This window comes from Parasteatoda tepidariorum, chromosome 12, assembly GCF_982258835.1.
Source record: "Parasteatoda tepidariorum strain Cologne lab strain chromosome 12, Ptep-v5.0, whole genome shotgun sequence".
Lineage (NCBI taxonomy): Eukaryota > Metazoa > Arthropoda > Arachnida > Araneae > Theridiidae > Parasteatoda > Parasteatoda tepidariorum.
In genome coordinates this window covers 50,622,878-50,643,988 of record NC_141766.1, presented here as the reverse complement: position 1 = coordinate 50,643,988, position 21,111 = coordinate 50,622,878, and the positions used below count along the sequence as shown (strand labels likewise).

Below are 21,111 nucleotides of genomic sequence, written 5' to 3'. Positions count from 1 at the left end.
TTCTGATCAAAATGCGAATATTTGTATTACTCAGGCTGTAACAAAATAAATAAAGTGTTTTCAGAGCGTTGAAAAGGGCAATCTGTAATTTTCTGTAAAATATTATACTTTTAGTTTTGTTACGTATTAGGGAAGTATGATAAAAAAGAACCGAAAATAGCTGATGTTTTTAAAGCATAAAATGCTTTAAGTTAGAATTCCATGAAATTTTTGTTGTTTTTATTTTTTTTAAATAATGGTTTCTTTCTCGAAAGCATCATAAATCAATTAAAATGCTTAAATTTAAAGAAGAAATTCCATCCTTATTTTGTCTTTAAGAAAAATAGCATATCATCTAAAAGTATTTACCATTGCTTTATGTTTGAAGAAATCTATGGTAAAATAAGTCTGAGTAATATAATTCATCACTTAAAAATATATAAATATAAGTCTTTGGGGTAGAGCAGTAAAAAGGGACAATAACATTGGTTACACCCATGGCTATCTTGTAACTATGCGGTAAGTGAAGTTGCTGAATTTGTTTGTGTTTCGCTGTTGCTGTTGTAGCTTATTAACGTCGCACTAGAGCTGCACAATGGGTTATTGGCGACGGTCTGGGAAACATCCCTGAAGATGATCCGAAGATATGCCATCACAATTTTGATCCTCTGCATAGGGGACTGCACCCCCGCTTCGGTAGCCCGACGATCTGCCCGCGAAGTTGAGCACTTTACGGCTGAACAGTTTAACGAGGACCCAATACTGCACACCCTCGGTCCCTACGCAGACTGATTCAAGTGGTCAACCAATCGCATACAGTGATACTTGACTTCGGTGATCTGCTGGGAACCGTGTCTTAACGATCAGTCCACTGCGGGACGTTTGTGTTTCTCAGTGAACTGATCAAAGTGCTTACAAGTAATAGTATAATTCACGTGGATATGAAGCAGTGGTCGGAAAAAGATCATCACTGAAAAAGGTGAACTTGACCGCTCGAGGATTAAAATTGTTTCCAAATCTGACAGTTATTATTTCAGTTTGTGAACAAAAGTCCATCCTAACCTGTTAGCGTGTAAATTTTATGACGGGAACTGCACGAACATTTGGAGTTCTCTTTACGTGATGATTGAAAAAAAGCGCCTGAAGGCAGTCTTTTGACGTCACCAGCCAGTGAAAAGCCTAGTCAAAATTTCACAATTACTGATGTTAATAATCCCATCTTGCAATGATTAGCGAAAAATTACCACGTGACGCAATGAGTCAATCAACACGCGACACAATTCCGACCTGAATCGAAGTTTTCGTCGTCCGGCAATGCTTGACTGAAAACAGGCGAGGAGAATCGATCGAAAAATCAGGTTTTCGTTCGTCTTGTGAAGTCAGGAGCCTGATGTCAGTCTTCGTGCAAATGCAGTGTAAGGTAGGCCATATAATGAAAAAGCAAAAGGTAAGAAAGAGGCATACATGTGGCGAATTTCTATACTTTTGACTTACGATGCGCAGAAGTGATTTGCGCATGCTAATATAACAGTATGGGAATCTGTCTCTCGTATGCCTCAGTGTGTGGCTGCCCAAAAAGGTCTATGCCACCTCTTCAATGAGCCAAAACTAATTAACTAGGCTGAAAGTAATTTGGCTTGACGTTTAGAGACCTTATTCAAATGACGCACGTTGTTGAGTGCACCCGAATAAAGAATTTTATTCTAAATGCATGTAAGTTTATTACCAGTGTTTTGTTGCTATTCGAAGCGCTTATCTAAGTAAAAAATTCTAACCAACCATTTTACATAATACATTTGAAAACGGAGATGACATTTTAGAAAAAATTTAGGAGGAATATTTCGAAACTAAATTGTTAGCTACAAAATAATTTGCTCAACTATTTTTTAATTACTACCAGATGTTACAATCTACAGATTGGTTTTCAAAACAATACATGAAACTTTTGCGGTTAAATTTTCATTTCGCACTGTACATTGAATAATTAAATATTTGATAAGATATGCATTGTAAAGTTTAGTTGGGGATTTCCACGATGTTATATTCAATAAATAATAGTTTCATTACTATTTACTAATGTCAAACAATTGTACATGATCTTTTAAAGTTCTATATTTAAGGCCATGTCATGGAACTAGACTTCATCAAAACATAAAAAGATGTTAAATGGAAGTATTGAAAAAAGTATTTACAATTACAGCTGGGTTCATCAAATTGTTGGCTTCTTTGTGTTAGTTATTTTAAAGTTATTTTTAAAATAATGAAACACTTATATTCCTTGTTAAATAGCTGTTAAGATTCACGAAAAAAAGCTCATATAATACAAATGCCCAGATAAAATAATAATTGTGCAGGAATGTAGTGATAACTGCTTTCAATTTGTTGATGAGCGCCTGTCATTCGGTCGATTCACTAAAATTGTTCTCAATTTACGAAAATGCGTGGTTATCTATATAATGTTGCCATCTTAAAGTGCATAAAGAGTTAAAACCTTGAGCCACACCCACAACTTCAACCAACTCGTGTGTTGTCATAGTTACAAACGTGACGTCATCTACTTGCTGTAACATACTAATGATGATACGTGCCAACAATCTCAAAGTGGACTTCAAACTTTACAAAGCAATAATTGTGCCAAATAATTAAGGGAACTTCGATTAATCAATTAATAAAAACCCTGAATTTTCCTCTTCTTGTAAAGCATTTCTCTCCACATAGTAACAACTCATAACTCATGCAAATGAATCGAGCACAGAAATTGAACTGCCTTTAAATCACACAAAACGTTATAAACTAGAAAGAGTTAAAATTAATAGATGGTGCAGTTATCTGCATTTCAAAAGCAGTTTTCATTCAACCAGCATTTCTTGCAGTCATTCATTTTATATACTTTCTACACAGATAGTCGAATTTTTTTATAATTGAAACATTAATCTTTTTTTTTTGTTGATAGAAACACCAAGTTGTTTTTAATGTTTCTTGATCAAATATTAACTTCCAGAAGGAATGTGTTATAACTCTATCTACATAGAAATATAGAAGATATATTAACGCGCAATATATAAATTATTTATAATTACCTAAACTGATAATTATTTTTTTTATATATTTGACGGAAAATTTTTATCTTAATCTCAATAAATATTTTTATTTATTAAAAAAGCAGTCTATTTTAAAATAATGTCAAAGCTTATAATGGAAAATTCTTTCTAAATTTATTTAAGGTTATTTCTCACACATACAAAACGAGAATGAAAATGATTAAAATTTTATCATATTTTTAACTTCATAACGCAAGCAAAATATTAATATTATTAAATCAGATTTAGAAAAAGAATAAAAATCCATGATTTTCATACTTGTATATAAGATATTACTTCATTTTAAATTATGCTGCATACATATAAATCTGTATTTTATCTCAGCTACAACAATTTATCTTTAAGACATACCCTCCAACTGCTACGGAATTTCCGTAGTTTCAGAAATCTTCTTTTCAGACGGTAGCAAAATTAATGTCTTAATATTTAAAAAAAATTAATGTTAGCTTAACTTCTCCACTATTACTTATAAAAGTGCAGGCCATATGGCTAGATTCTTAAGTTCTGATAAAAGTTTTATGAGAGATCCATTTGCTTTAAAAATTTCTACTCTGGTTCGCTACCACTAGAAAGAATTATTTTCAAAATCCTCATAAGTTGGAGGGTATGTTTAAGATAACATTTTGGGCTTGTTAACATTTGAAAACAAACCTTAAAGTGGCTACCGCAAAAAAGGTTAAAAATTTTCTGTCTAGCTGTATGTATATATATATATATATATATATATATATATATATATATATATATATATATATATATATATATATATATATATATATATATATATATATATATATATTAACATGCTTTGAACAATATTTTGAAAAAAAAAGAAAAAAGATCTGTGATACCAAAAGCAAACATAATCTAATGATATTTGATAAGGACCAGCTTAATAACTTCTTCAGTTTGTATCTAATTTACTTACATTGCAATTGATTGACCTTGTTTCTAAAAACTATTTTTTCAAGGAAATTTTTAAAAAAAAACTGTTTGAATGAAATTTTAAATAAAAAAAATGTGTCTCTAATCGATAAAACTTCATGAGCTGCATAAAAAAGCCATTTAAAAGCAAAGTTTATCTTTAGATAAATGAAAAACTTTCTAAGCAAAAAAAAATCCTGTCTGCAACAAAAAGTGTATAGTGATAATTCTCAGGTTGCAATATGGAATTACAGGAAATTTGGAATATTCAGGAGTATGATGAAGACTTTTTTCCAACGCATCGAAACCAAACTAAGTAGGAACGAATTTTATTCGAAAAAAAAAAACTTTTTGACATACAGAGGGCTCTCAGAAAATGCAAGAAAAATAACACTTTTTGTATAGAAGATCTACTTGATACCCTAGATTTTCCTTCTTTAACTTCTTTTCCAAACCCTTGGTGTCAACAAAAAATTTTTAAGCCCGCTGAAGAATCTTTGGAACTTATATCCTGTGATAGCAAAAAATCCTCTCATAACTCTAAAACTGAAATATACTACCTAGGCTTCGAAGCATGAGCTGATGAACCCATGACTGCATGTCTATGCTGATGATTCACATCATTAAAATTGCTGGAACTAGAGTTTAATTTATAGACTGAAAATTTTTATTGGGAAATCGCGGCTAATTCTTTTGCCTTAAACAAAGTGCCATTTTTATTGATTTCAGAGCGGTAGTTTTGACCTTAATCACAGTAACTGATAGATTTCCTGAAAGTATAAGGAGCTCTTATATCCAGGAACTATTATTGGAAAGATACATAAACTTTTGAATATAAGAATCTGCATTGCTATGCAATGCATCCCAAGCCCTTGTAAGGCACGCTGAAATGAGCAGGCAGAAATATTGTCCAAGATGTTGCAATAAGATAATCCTTTGTCTAAGCGTCGTTTGAAGCGTTATGTGTCCTCCTCTATTAAATATAACTGTTCTTCCCAATGTCTAAAAGAGACACCTTCTGGGAAAATAAGGAACTCCTTGAGAAAGTTGGACAAGAACTTCCAGTTATTTGCTAAGAGCAGTTGCCATGACAAGTCACCACGGTGTAGATGCAAATAACAGCCCTCTTTGCGACTTCAACGTACGTATAACTGGATAGCATGTGCCGCTTAACTGTATTATCCTTTTATGTTTTCTTTATCGTACCTTTGAAGTTTTTTTTTTAGTGTATTGGGTGCTCATCGACTTATAACGGAAAGAAGGACGAAGTAAAGTATAAGTTAAAAAAAAGTTTGTTTCGAACAGTGAATGATTTTTTTCCAGTTTGCATATACTACTGTGCTCCCAATGCCTCAAAAATAAATTCAAAAATTGGGTTAAAGTGTAGAATTATCAAGAGCTCAATTTTTTTTTTACGCTGGCTATGACTTTTTATTGAAATCTATTAAAATCTTCTTTGAGTACGAAGAGTCGATTTTAAAATATCTTATAAACAGTTGACTCTCTTATGAATTCAGTATAGTATTATGTCATTGAAATTGAATTTTATAAAAAAAATAGTAGTTTTATTGCAATACAAAGTATGTAGAATTTAAGATTAAAACAAGTCATAGAAAACCAAAACCAATATAATGTTTTTTTTTTCTCATTTTTTTTAATTCAATTAGTTTCAATTATTTTTACAAGTTGATACGCTTTTTTGTTTGTCTTTTTGAAATTTATCTTTTCCAACTTGAGACAGTACATATTTTTTTTTCTTCTCTGTGACCACATATTAACTATTTAGGCTCAAGACGAATATGAATGATTAGACTTGAAAAGCCCTTCAAAATATTTGTGTATTTAACATAAATTTTTCGTTTATTTACTCGTTTTTAAGGTAACTCAAAACATTATAATTATTTCAACTATGCAATTTCAACATAAACCTGAGCATTTTGGATTCTTGACAAATTTCTACTTCTGATGATCCTCAGTTTTCATTTCTAATTAATTTTTTGAGGTTCGTTTAAAAATTTAAGCTTCAGAATTATGTCTTAAAAATGCAAATACATTTAATATTTTCAGATGCTATGATATTTAATTGTGCTACAAATTACGTATTAGAAATAAAAAATAATCTTTAGACAGGTTATTTTATTTTATAACTAGGGATGAAAAAATCGACTTAAATTGGGTTTGTGGCTATTTAAATGCCTCTGTAAGATGACATCAAACTTTTGAGCTCTTTTTATAATTTTTACTCCTTCCCTGTCAAAGTTATCTTTCCCAGATAACAAAATAAATAAAGCCTTTAAAATTTATGATACACTTATGACAGACTGTAAAAATGTTTCATAACAAAATGCGAACTTTTATGTCATGTGACGTAATAACATTTTGTAAACCAAAGTGATGCGCTAAAATTAACAAATTTTAAAAATTTACTTCACTTTTTCAGTGTTTAAAATTACTTAACAGTTTAAAAAGCTGTCAGAAGTTTACTATAGCTTTTATACTGATCACATATGTGCTATTTTAATTTTGAATTAGTTTTATGTGGTATCATCTGCAGTGAATCACAAATTAATGAGTTCCAACTGAATAAGCACAGCATTCCCTATTTCAGCTAAAATTGATTTAATGTTTATTTTGTCTGATTTTCCATTATTTTATTTTACGCAGTTAAACTGGGACAATACGTTTTGGCTAAAAGTTTAGTATATTCACTTGATTGACAACATAACGACTAGCATTGCCTTCTCAAGTTTATTTTGCATGTTGCAGTAATTATGTAATATAAAAATATCTTACCTTGGTTCAAACAATTGATTAGTTCTGTAAGTTTTGAAGGGCATTTCTAATAACGTAAAATAAGTTTACAAAATCAGTTCATAAAGTATTTTCAATTATTCTTTTTTTTTAATTTTACGAGTGCTGGACGTAATAATGTTATTGGTTGAACGCATCAGTTTTCACGCCAGACGTAAACGTTGTTTTTTTTAGGAAAATTCAGAATTTGAGAGTAAAGTTTATTATAGTTTATAAATATTTCACGTTTAATAAACTCAGTATTGTAAGAGATATTAAAAATGCTTGCATTCTTGAATTCTTAAATAATATTTTTTCCTCTTTCTTGATATTTTACAGTGTGTCCAAGAAATATACAAACTGCTTAACTTTAAATAAAAGTGTTTTTTTAATTGAGATTTTATTAAAGTAATTACTTATGTGATTTTAAGAAATAATATGCAAAATATTATTAAAAATTGGGGGGAGGGTAATGTATCTATGGAGTCTCATATAATAACGAATCAAATTAAAGTACACTTAACCGGTGACATGATCTATCTTTGAGTAAGAATGTTTTATTAAAGAAATGATGGGAAGTTGAAATTAGACAGGGTCGACATCGACGAAGATCATCGACAAAGTCAGTACCAAAAGTAATGTCACTGACTTTATTGTCCAGATACTGTTTCCATTGGGGTTAACCCGGCTTTATAAATACAGCTTATTATGGTAACTGTGAAAGTTATTAACCTATAAAATACTACTTTATTTTTAAAATAGTTTGGAGGACTGAAGAATTTTCATCATTTTATAATTAATAATCTTAAATAAGGTTTTATGTCAAATAGGTAAAATTTTAGTCCTTGTGCTTGCATTTTTAGTCTAGCCTAGTTATGAATTTGAATCAAATAAAATAAGCCTTAAAGGAATAAAAAAATCCGCATTATGGTTTACTTCCGAATGAAAACTAAAAAAACTGCTATGAACATTGAAAATGGTTATTAAGGAAACATATTTCTTTATTCAAGAACTTAGTTATTTTATTTTGATTTGAAAATCGTATAAGGAGAAATACAAATGCAATATTCTATAAATGCTTGTTCTTTCTATAATTCATTCAATATAGCATCAGAAATATCATACTTTCTTTTAAAAAATGCCATTTATATCTAATTGGCATTTTACTTGAAATAATTACTAGGCAATCGAAGGATTAAATAAATTAAAAACATGGGTTGGATATAAATATAATCATAGGTTTAAAAAAATATCGCTTGTTATAAAAAGTACGGAACCCCTTTAAAACTTCTGTGAAACTCTAGGGTCTTGTCTATCACCATTTGGAAACAGCTGGTCACGCTTATACATATCAAAGCTTGCTCAGACCGATTGTAGTCGGTAAAAGGAGCTAACTCTAACTTTGCCTCTCAGTTGTCATCGAAAATCCAAGGACTAAGAACACACATTTTCGCAAAATGTTTGGCGGAGCGAAAAGTTTTCTATGATATAGACGACGTTCGGTAATAATTAGGCCTTTTTTGTCACTACGCAAATCGCTGCAATGAGTTTGTGAATAATTATTTTTTTTCTAAAATTCCCATATTTTCCGACATTATACTTCTTGAGCAATTTTTTTTTAAAAATTTGATTTTGTTTTTAATTTTTTATTTACCTTTTAAGTTCAAGTAGTACTCTTTGACTGATTCAAAGATATAAACCGCTCCTAAAGCACTCTGTAGACTTCTTCCAGTTTCGGTACTTTCCGTTAAAAGACATAATTTTATGGCAAACGTAAGAGGCTTGTACCAATGCAGCAAAGGACGTTCTGGTAAGAAAAGTATCGATGCAATTCAACCTGTTTTGAAATTTTTTTATTCATGGTACAAATCTGATCAATAACTGTTTTTTTTAGTTGATTCAGTGGTATAACTTTTTGGAAAAACAATGTATCTCGTTTCCTTAATAATTTTTTCCTCGAACTTTCGTGTTTTCTCTATTTTCTTTTTTAAGTTTGCTTGATTACGAAATGCATTTGCAACTCAAATAGGTTTATCAAAAATATGAAAACCAATCAAAAACAAATCCTATTATAACTTAGTAATGTTTTAAAGTGATTTTCTGCCGTAAAACGTAAAATTTACTTTAAAGCAAACTCGGGTCTTTTTTTAAAGGTAAACTTTAGCAAATCTGATGTTTAATAAAAAAAATTTCAACTCTTTTAAAACTAATGAAGACAATACATTGAGATTAAATAAAACAGTAGTTTTTTTTAAAGATTTAAAGCAAGCAAAAATAACGAGACAAGCAAAATTCAAGTAATGCGAAATAATTCCTTAAAGTTTCATATCCGTAGAAAAGGAAAAAAAAAACATCGGATATTTCTGTTTATCATATTTTCTTCTTTTCCTCAGAAGTTATCTTAGAATTCAAAACAGACAGATCGCAAAATTCTGATACTTTTAGCGGTCGTCCATTCATAAATGTCATATTTCTTAGCATTCTTTGTTTTCCAGAAGCACGGGTGGCTTTCAGCCAAAACGACTCCAGTTAGCATAATATGCAAATTCAGAGTTTGATTGTTCTAATAAATGGAATGAAATTTTTGTACTTGCTTTGTTTTGAATGAGATTTTTCACGATCGAATATTGTTTCGAAAAGCATAAGATATCGTTCTCGACGTCATCCGCAAAAGAAAAAAATGCCAACAAAACTACAACCCGTTTGCAAGAGGAACGCATATTACACGTTCTTAAAAAGCCCATTCAATCATTTAGCCGAACGTTTATCTTACCTCTGAACATATTCGTCAAAAATAAAAACAAAAAACTTAAGAATAGTCTATCTCAAATTATTTCATGTTCACAGCTTTCTTGCATTGCTGTTCATTTATGTATTAATTATCACTTATTTATATCTTGAAAAATTGGTATAACCATGCATATCAATCTGTTCAAGCGATGTTTTCCTTAGGCTTCAATGGGAAAAACTTTGTAATCAAAATTAAAACTAACATTCAGGGTAAGGGACAATGTGTTTCAAAACTAATTTACTCAAAGAAAAAAAATAGTACTTTTAGATATTTTTAATTAAATTCATCTCTATTTATTAAAATCGAAAGCTATTAAACTGCAATTCAACACTGAGATAAATAGGTTAAGAAATACATTTTTTAACAAAAACTGTCTGAAGATGTGATCAAGATGCAAAGACTTAATTTTATTTAACTGATTTATTTCTTTACGTCTCTTTATTCATTTATTTTTATTTTCAAAAAGACAAAAGTAGTGGAGCAAATGTTTTATTAATGAGGATTTATTTTGCAGAAATAAGCTAACCATACCATAAGATAAGATTACCATAATATCTCAATGCAAATATCCCAGAGCATATTAAAGGTTAATTAATAAAGAGAAATATCCACTGGGTATAAACAACTATATAATACCACTTTTTTATGCTTATGTTTTTCATACATAGACCGTGTTTAATGGCTTGCCATTAATGGGTGCATTGAGTTGGCAGATCTTAAGAATAAAATAACAATGGATAAATAAAGTAAATAAATAAAAATTTCTAGGAAACATCGTAATTTTAAAATCAGTTTCTATTTTATAAATTTTCGCAGAAATTTATCAGGGGCAAATTCAAATTTTCAAATAAAAAATGAGTTTCTAACAATAGGACTTGTTAAAGTAAAAAAATATTTCAAGACTATTTTTCCACAATAGGCAGTTTTACTTTCAAACCTAGCAAATAAAGCCTATTATTTGACTAATTTACTTTTAATTCATGCAATATTTTAAAGAAAACTTTCTGTTTGTAATAGTTTTTATTCAACCGGAAGCCTCAAAAAAGAAAGAACTGCTAATTTTGCTCCTTATAACGTCAATTACTGCTTTTCTCATTTAATATGCGTTCTATTTTAAGCATTTTTATTTTATTATTTTTATTTATTACCATAATTTTAATTAGTATTTTAATGTTTTGGTCGTATTCTTAAAACTATTTTATTATTTATTCTTTTAAAGCTTTAAGCATTGTTTTATTGATGCAAGCATGCATTAGATTCAAAAATTAAAATAAAAGCAAATTACTTATTAAATAGTGTATAGTTTGCTCCATAAAACAGCAGAGAATCTTTATGCTGACCAATCTTAACGATAATTATTTATAATATTGCTTATTAGTTTATTAACCAATTTCCTCAAATGCTTATTTATACCTTAAATTCATAATGAATTTTAAGAAACTTTAACACGTTCACGCTGGGGTGACCCACCAGTGGGTCACGCTAGATTGTCTCATCTTGGCAGCGCACCGGAGTAAAAACTGGTAACAATAAATTTCATTTTTTAGTTTTTTTTCCAGGAATAATAAAAATCCATAACTACCAATTGTTTTTAACGGATGCAATTTTTATATTGGATTGCTTCTTCGCCTGATAAATTTCCTTATAGTGAATTGTTATTGTTGAGAATAGATTAACTCCTCCCGAATATTATCTACCAGTATTTTCTCGTTTCCCGTACCAGGATTTTCACTCTTCCAGGAGTGAACGTGCTAAACAAAGAGTATTTGAAAATTTTAATTGGACAAATATCAATTAATATTATTTTATAGGCATAGTGTAACGTATTATATTTCCAACCATTTTATTGTCTCGAATCATCAAATATCCAATTAACATATTTTTTTGCAAAATTATGTATCAAACCTAAGAATGAAACCAAAAGTAGTAATATCTTCAGCAATACATTTTTAAACAAGAAAACCAGATATATTTAGTGACTTGGAATCTCTACGGTGGTAGCAATTTAAAAATGTCTACTGTCGTTACTCCTGCCATCTGAAGCCTTTTTGCCTATAACCTGTACAAATTCACTTCTTTTAACACACTTCTTTTACTAATTTATATAGATGTGAGATTTTTTTTTCTTTCTAAAATTGATTCATTTCCTATTTTCAAATACAATAATGTATTAATATATGTATTTTATGATATGTTATGTTTAAATATATCAATATCTATTCAAAGTTTAACATAATTTCATTGCAGAAACTTGGATTATAGTTTATTAAAAGTTTTATCTTAGATATTTTCATGTAGTCATTAATTATTAAACGTCACAATTTTTTTTAAATAAATTTTCCTTATTCTGCACTGTCTGAATTTTCATTCTAAAATAATGGTAAAATAACCGACAGCAGTCTGTCCATCCGATTAACCGAAAAGTTAACGGTAAAGAATATTTTTCTCCTTTACGTTTTTGAAACTATGTTTAGTTTATAACTAGTATGGCATTAAAATGAACGCAAAACAATACGGTTTTTTAAACATTTACAGCTACCATGGTTTCAAAACTGTTAAAAAACAAATTTAACTGGGCATCGGAGCTAAGTTTCTCGTTATATAATGGGTATTGGAAAGAGTAGGACACCGGAAATTCTTCATATGTGTTAAAGGGAATGGATGTGTCACTGCTGGGATTCGAACCCCCGTTCTGTCGGTCATGAGATTGACAGATTAACTCTCCCAGCTACAATATGCACGCAGTTGGAAGTAACTAAGTTGCTTCTTTAGGTGGGCTTAATTAGTGCAATAAAATTCTTGTTATTTAACCATTTTAGGTAAAAATATTAAACGATTTTTCTCACCATCAGTTAGTTTCATTACCATCTTATTTATGGTTAGTTGACTGTTTTGTTTAAATATGGCAAAATAACAATTAAATAGATTGTTATTTAGCCCTATTTTTCAATCAATTTCTAACAGTGTAAAGGAAACAAAATGTACCTATAAAATTGATCGGTAGAACTGAGATATAGAAGAAATAATTGAAGGAGAGTGCACGGAACTCATATCATCACAATGAAAGATTAAAGCTGATGGTTTTGTGCACCTCAATAAGATTATGAAGAAAGATGCTCTGTACTTAGGGATCTTCGTAAATGGGCTCCATGATTATCTATATCTTGGGCATAATCTTAGAAAGATTCATTTACTCTTCTGATAATTCTTAAAATATACAACTCTCAATAAAGTGTACAATTCTTAATTTAGAAGAACATAATTAATAATTTCTGTTTTGAATACAAAAAAAAAGTACTAATCACCCCGAAAGATATAGTAATTCAATTTTAGAACATAAATTCCTTCCTCAAATTTCTAAATATTTATTAAATGTATGCTATTTGATTGATGAAAGTACTAATTAAACTAACAAAGTCTTATCTGTAATAACTATAAAATATTTTAATGAGTTTATATTGAGAATCATCAAATAAAGAAGATAATTTTGAAAATTTAACACAAATAGTACAGAGAAAAGTATACTGCTTGGCCAAATATCAATCATATTTATCAATTTTGCGAGACAAATAACAGCATCTCCATTTTTATGTCCTATCTCAACAGCTAATTGCATAAATCCATAACTTTTTGTAAACGATTATAGAACTAGTAAACAGAAAAGATTTAATTTAATGTTTTAACATTAATGTTGTTGAAAATCGAATGAATTTATTACAATTTATCATGACATTATCTAAGTATATTGATATTATATTGACATTATATTGACTTACAAATCTAAAGAAAAACATTATGTTCTCTCTCCTCTCTCTCACTATATATATATATATATATATATATATATATATATATATATATATATATATATATATATATATATATATATATATATATTAGCAACTCTTAATTATGCAGTTGAATGATCGAATCGAGTATTCAAATTTTTGGAATCTTTCTATATCGAAACCCTCAACATTCATCTCATGAGAAGGAATATGTAAATTCCATTTAGAAATATGAAGTACAATAAATACATCCGAGTTATCCTTTGTTACGTCTAAGGAACGAATAATGAGTGTTAAATATTCATAAAGAAGTGTTACCTATCGCGGCTGATTGTATTAGACAATACGCATTAGTGGGCTAACATAAAGAATTAATGCGGTACTCGTTTGAATGTATTATTATTTATGCATGAAGTGTTGTCCGCTTATGAATACATTATTTTCTAATAAAATGACGGTAATCTGAATTCTTCCAACAGCCGCATACAATTTCCGCAATAAATGCCGCTTTCTATTTCACTCAATGACAAAAAATATATTTGGTTGTTCATTAAATTATATTTTATCAGCTGAAAAAACATTTTTTCCTTAATAATGTAATTGACACCGTCATGTTGTCAGTTCTATTTTATTTTATTTTTGACTATGAAAAGTTAACGAATGCTCAACTATTTGCAGTTTTAATTGTAATTTTAAACCAAATCCAGAAAATTCCCGGATCAAGTACACTGTTAAAAATTCCGAGGCACGTTACATCAAAAATTAATATTTATTTACTGGCTGCACAAAATGGAGCTCAATGTGACCATATTTTGGTATTTTTACTTGCTTCAAATATCGATAGACGATTGCACCAAACGTAAGTGTTTTGGAGAAACAAAACACCTATTTTCATTCTTTCTTTTTTTGTCCTTTTATAAAAGTAGAGGAAAGTTGCACCATCAATATGTATTTTTATACCGCTGAAATACAGACCAGGATATAGCTATTTACCGTAAGAAATTATTTTATGACATACCTCTAACAATTTTATACCACTAACGAAATTTAAAAAGGCAACATAAAAGAAATGAATTTTAATTCAAGCGAATTGATATAACAATCGATACAACAAAATTGATACAACATGCATTAGTCGTCGCGATACAGCGAGACCGAGTTGTCGTCGTAACATGTCGTCGTAAACAAATATCGTTTAGTTTAAAGTCACAGTCAAAGTTTTGTGTCTTTTACCAAATTTTGATGCAGTCAGTTGCACCGTGGAAATATTTCTCGATCATACTTTACAATTTATGGTGTAACAAAAATAAAATGATCTTTCGTTTGACTTTGACTCCAGAAGATACTTTGCACCAAATACTGGTTAATGGTTTACCGAGTTTTTTCAGTGTAGCTTGGTTGACTCTACGGGCAATTTCCATCGATCTGGAATTCAACCGTAATAATAAACCGACTGGTGAGTTACACGATTAGAATTTAGATCTGACTATGCGTGGACTGTTTTGGATCTGAAACCAATGTCTATTCCAAACCACTGGAAAACTAATTTAATTAACATAAAGAATTTTTACACCTTTTGAGGATGATTTGTAATAATTAAAATTTAGTTAATTTTTTATTTTTTATTAACAATAATAACTATTTTTTTAAGCGGAATAAATACTAAATATAAGAAAATATTTTTAAAACTATTTCTAAAAAAAGTTCATTTAAGTATCATTAAAGTTCATTTTTCTTTTTATCATGTAGATCCAGAAGGTAAGTTTTATCAGAATTAAATCAGAACTACAAATAATACTAATTCCTGATTGCCACTCATAAAGAAATTATAATTAAGAATAAAAAAATAATTATATTACCTATAAAGGTAAAAACATATTTAATTTTTAAAGCAGAATATTTTTAATTGTTATAATGCTATAGTAAGCCAAAGTTATTTGAGGTCTGCTTTTAACTTATATGCTTACTAATTTGAACTTATATTTTCTTCTTATTTTTGCTTTACTACTTAGGTTTTTAAAAGAACTATATAATGTATGGCTAGTTTTTATGTAATCTTCCTTCGATTTCTTTATGCATAGTGTATAAGCTTCAAATACTGAGATTGAATTTCCTTTAAAAAGAGGAAAACTTCTCTCGCCACACCAGATTTTTAGTATTGTCCTTACATTTTGATATTAAATATTACGTAACTTTATTTTCAAAAAAAGTTTTAGAGTGTAAAGCACTAAATTAATTTTTTTTTGCTGAATACGAATAAAATCCGACATAATATAGTGATGAATAAAATCATAATATAGTGATGATGTAGAAATACTTTAGCAATTTACCTACAGCATATTTCAAAGTTGTTGTTTTTTTCATTATTCCACAATAAAACGTTTTCATATCATGTTATAATAGTTAGTTAGTTAAAGGAAATTAATTATGGCAGTTTTTAGATTTATGTTTCTCAAACAACTGAATTTGTTTATTTAGATTTATTATTGAAAAAAAGACAAAATATAAATTATTAAGTAAAACTAGGAAAACTATCAAATTGAGAAAAAAAAGAATTAGTCGAAGAAAGAGTTCATTTCCTAGAACAATTTTGTTTTGTTCTTTTAAGATATGTTAACTTTAACATTTTACTTTTCAGAACATTATCATATATTTGTGGGTGATCTTAGTCCAGAAATCGAAACGCAACAACTTAGAGAAGCCTTCTCACCTTTTGGAGAGATTTCGTAAGTATTTTTTCATTGATTTGAACTATTAATTCTTGACACTTTCAGAGATAATATCCAGTATGACGTGAAAAATGGTTTACTTAATTTTAAAAAGAAATATTTAAACTTCATATGTAGGTGAGCATTTAAAATTTCTTCATAATTATGCAAATGGCTAAAACATTTAACCACTGAAAATAAACAAACAATATAACTTATATCACGTTATCCTCACGAGAATTGTTCGTCACTTGTTTTATTTATAAGCGCGTTTTCCTTTAACACTCTATATTTTTCTACAAAAATATTTATTAGTATTCGATTTACCAAGTATCAATTACAAAAATTTTTGTCCTATTCCAATATCATACTCATTATTTTCGTGGATTTTTGCTCGAGAATATAAGAAACACTCATAAAATACAAGTAATCAACACGCATTATGAAAGTTCATTTAATAAATAGCTTTTTAATGTCCTATTACTTAAATTTCGTTTTTTTTTTTTTACTTTAACTGTGTCTAACCTGCCATTTAAACATATTCTTCAAACAGTTGTTTTTGTCAGAATTATTTCATAAAAATTTCAGTTCTTGCACTAATTAATAAGAAAAACATCGTAATAAATGTTACATTTAATTTTTTGTGGTTAGAATCTTTATGAATGATGACAGTTAATGAGATAGTATCCTTGAATTACGGTAGCTTGGCATAGTTAGAAATTTCTATATAAAGGTGTTTAAATATAGGAATTTAAGAAAAAAAAACAGAACTTGATTTTAATTTCTTTTTTTAAAGTATCTTGATAATAAAAAGTATTTATCTTATTTAAAGTTATGAATTCTAGAATAAAATTATTAGTATTCTCCATTCATTTGAAGAGAGACATACTAATAAAAACACGTGATAAAAATTTTTGTTTGTAAAGTAATACATCATTTACATTATACAATTTTACAATACAAAAGTTGGGATATATTAAATGTTTTTCCTAATTATTGAGTCATGAAGAAATTAAGATAATTATTAATCATTTATAATCACTTTCAAATCAATAAAAATTGTAATCCAATCAATCTAAATCAATCATTCTGTAGCTTATAGTTTTGCTTTTTAGATGCTTTTGAAAATTTATAACTAAATTATTGATTTGTTTGGCTAAACTATGCTAACAATGTAATATTTTTTGTGTAAATATATTCAATTACCTCAAAACTTTTTTTCAAATTAATGTGAACACTCTGTTATTTTATAGAACAAAATCAACATTTTTCAAATGTAAATAAATAGCCTAAATTTAGAGAGCCTAAAGCCAGATAGCCTAAATTTTATGTTTAAAGAATGTTAGGGTGTTGGAAAAACACCCTAATATTCCTATTTAGCTGTAGCACAGAGATCAAAAACATGCTATGTATATGTATGAGAGCAGAAGCATAGCGATAGATCATATATTTTTACCCCACCAATCTCAATTTATATTTCTTAATAGAAAATCTGGTAATGGCTTATACGGCTTATAGAATCCGAATAAACTATGAAAGATGCTTTAACTAACCAAAACTACATGGATAAAAGTAGAGCAAATATTTACCTTCTAATCAGAGAAAAAGTGGCTTGATTGATAAATACATGGTTTCATCGAATTGTAGTTGAAAGCAATTTACTTGTGGCTTATGTAGTTTTTGTATGGGTGTCCATTATGTCTTGCAAAACATACCCTATAGTGGGTTTTCTATATCATCAAAAATGCCTCTCTGTTTATTTGCTACATAAACTCGAAAGAAATGTTGATTACTTTGTTACATTTTAAACACTATCTTTTTCCAAATCTAGTCTTTTTTTCGATAAAATAATATTAAGTTCTTTGAATTGAAAAAAGAATCGATCAAATTGAAATTCAATAATCTTAATATAACTTTGTCACGCCTTACTGCTTTTTAAATTCAAGTTAATTGAACAAGAAGTGTTGATCCTTTAATGTTAAATTATTTAAAAAAGAAAAGGATTTGGCTACATATAGGCGTTAACTATACTATACCACATTTTTGATACATTTATTCTTATAAAATAGACTAAACATAATAGTTCATTTAAGAAGCTATATGAAAACTCTCCTTACAACATTTTAAGAAACGAAGAGCAAATGATTTTAAAAAAATAAAGTTAATTAACCCTTTTTATCCGAATTGCAAATTTAAAATATGATAATCAAGTCCTCTTCTTTCGATAACGCAGCATACTTTAAATTCTTTAAGTTTTAAAAACAAACAATCGATGGGTAATATGAGTCTTATCATATCATCTTAATTCCTTGTAGCTCAGGTAAACTGAACAGTTGTTGCTTTATAACACGATTATTTAAAAGAGAAAATTAGTCGGTTCCATATGCGCATAAATTATAGAGTGTCATCTTTTCAACACTTGAAACAAATATTTTACAAGAGAGGATGAAATTAATCTTTTGTTCAGACTCGGATTCCCTCTGAGTTATTCTCATCTCTTGGATGGCGTTAGTTAGGTTGGAATAAATTAGTTTTTGTGAAACATTGGCGAATTCAATATTTACCGCCAATAAAGTAACATCAAAGTTTTCCTAGAATTGTAATGTAAATTTATTCCTCCATTTTGTTCTTGGCTATTAAAGTTTCTCACCAAGAGTTATTAGTAATAGGCATGAATATATTTTGTTGCATTTCTTCTGTTGCTTGCTTAAAAGAGAATATGATACTTGTTATGTATCTCGCTTATTTAGATTCTCCCGCTGTGGCATTCAAAAACCTTCTCTTATTTTAGATTCTATTAAAAAGAAAGAGTAATTAATTAACTTCGATTTGAATAAATTTTTCATTAAAACACCTTTAAATCCCTGAACACTTTTTTTCTCATTAAATAAAAATAGTATAGATTTATTTACTAAGAAATGTTAACTATTTCACGTTTCTTTATAAATAAAAGGGAAGGGTTAGATCAAAAGAAACGGTTATTAATTAACCTTGATTTTTACTACATTTTATATATATATACATTGTACCTTGTTTCTAGCTTTATGGAAACATCGAAGAACACGATAATGTTTATCAAAACGCTTTGGTAATGATTAACAATTAAATATTGTCTCAAAATATGTGTTAAAATTTAATAAATGTGGCAATTTCATTATGATACCTCTGAACTTGGCGCAAAAATAATTTATTTGGTTAAATTTACTTTTCAGAATTGCATGTGTGGTAATCAGAACTATAATTTTGTAAACCAGAATCTGGTATACTTTAACCATATGAACCGAAAATTACCAAATAAATGCTTCAAATATACAATACTTTGGTTAATTTATCAGATTCATGTTAAACCAGAAATGCAACTATACATTTCTGGTCCAACGGTAATTTTGGCAGAATTTTTTCGCCATGTATACAGTAGAAATAGAAGTTTTGAGTAAATAATAAATATTTTAATTGTAAGTTATGCATATTTTTTCTAAACGTATGCTTACACTTGATGGATTTATTTCACGAAATGTTTATCCTAGAAGCATTAAATTATTAACTGTATCGCATGTCAGTTTTCATGTTTTTGATGCGTAAAACGATGAATAGGGAAGTTGATATGAAGATACTTTTAAAACACTTTTCTTTTCTTACTTGAAAGACTCTCAATTAAAAGATAATGGAAGATGTTAAGTGCAGACCTTCTCTAAAACCGTGACTAATCTGGGAACCTTCTTCCATTATACGCGTCATTACGAAAAGCTTTAAAACGGGAAACAGTTTGACCTCCCAGGGTCGTCATAATTATTTAAACTTTAAAACAAAGCATCATTTTCTTCCAAAAATCAAACGTATGAATCTAACTAAAAGCACTTAAGTTATTTTTGATGGAAGTCTACTCAGTTTATACTTAACAAGAGTGGACAAGATATGTTTGCTACTTACAATTTGTGCTAATGTTATAAAATTTTATTTGAGTATGCTTTAAAAGAGGTTTTAATCATATTAAAGTTTTCATGGTTTTGAAACATATTTATCACATTATATAATTTGATAAGCCACTTCTTAAAAGTATTTAAATATCATAACAATCTACACTGTCAAAATTTTCATTCTAAACTTATGGTAAAATAACTGGCAGCTGTCTGTCCATCCGATTAACCGTAAGGTTTACGGTAAAGAACAATTTTTTCTTTTATGGTTTTGAAGCCATTTACAAACAGTAGGGTTAAAAAACCATGAATACAAAACTATGCGGATTTTTAAAAGTTTACAACTAGCATTTTTTAAAAGCGTAAGAAAAATAATTATTTAACTAGACATAGGAGGTCGGATTTTCGTAAGGTAATGGGCATTGGAGATTGCCGGACACTGGAAATTCTTCATGTGCTGAAGGAAATGGATTAAATATTGTGGTGTCAACACTAGGATTCGAACTCCAGTTCTGCCGGTCATGAGATTGACAGATAATCCCACTCGGCTATTATATGTATGCAGTTGAAAAGAACTGAGTAGATTCATTAGGTGGTTCTAGTTGGTGCGATAAAATTCTGGTTGTTTAACCGTATTTGGTGAAAGCAGTTAATAAACAGTTTTTCTCAAACTTAAAAGTTTGATTACCATTTTATTTATGGTTATTTAACTGTTTCGATCAAATTTGGAAAAATAACCATTCAATATATCGTTATTTAACCATTTTTTCCGATAAATTTCCAACAGTGTATGACTCACTGTATTTTGTCTTAATAAAAGAAGTTAATTGTACAGAATATTATATGTGTCGTAGGATAATTGATAACTCTGGCTCCTTTTAAATGACTCCGGTTATAGCAATGCGTAGTTTGAAAGGACTTCAATACTTTCGAATCTTCTGACATTGCTTTCACAATCAGCTTACTTTAGACTAATTAAAAAACTCCCCAATCAGAATGAATATGTTTATTGCTGCAAATTTTTTAAGTCAATATACAATGAACTTTCACAACTCTAACTTTATTACAGACTGACTAAAATAACTTATTGATCAACGAATGATATGTTTTTTA

General features: G+C 28.7%; 1 protein-coding gene across 6 annotated transcripts in view; it reads left to right on the top strand.

Annotated features, from left to right (window-relative positions):
- The window catches only part of LOC107454859 (cytotoxic granule associated RNA binding protein TIA1-like), a 1,051,915-nt gene that overhangs the window by 803,477 nt on the left and 227,327 nt on the right, over positions 1-21,111 (top strand). For all 6 annotated transcript variants that reach the window (XM_016073996.4, XM_071188069.2, XM_016072550.4 and 3 more), the window contains one exon: positions 16,012-16,099. In XM_016073996.4, the coding sequence (XP_015929482.1) occupies positions 16,012-16,099 (88 nt within the window). The remainder of the gene's footprint in view (positions 1-16,011; positions 16,100-21,111) is intronic.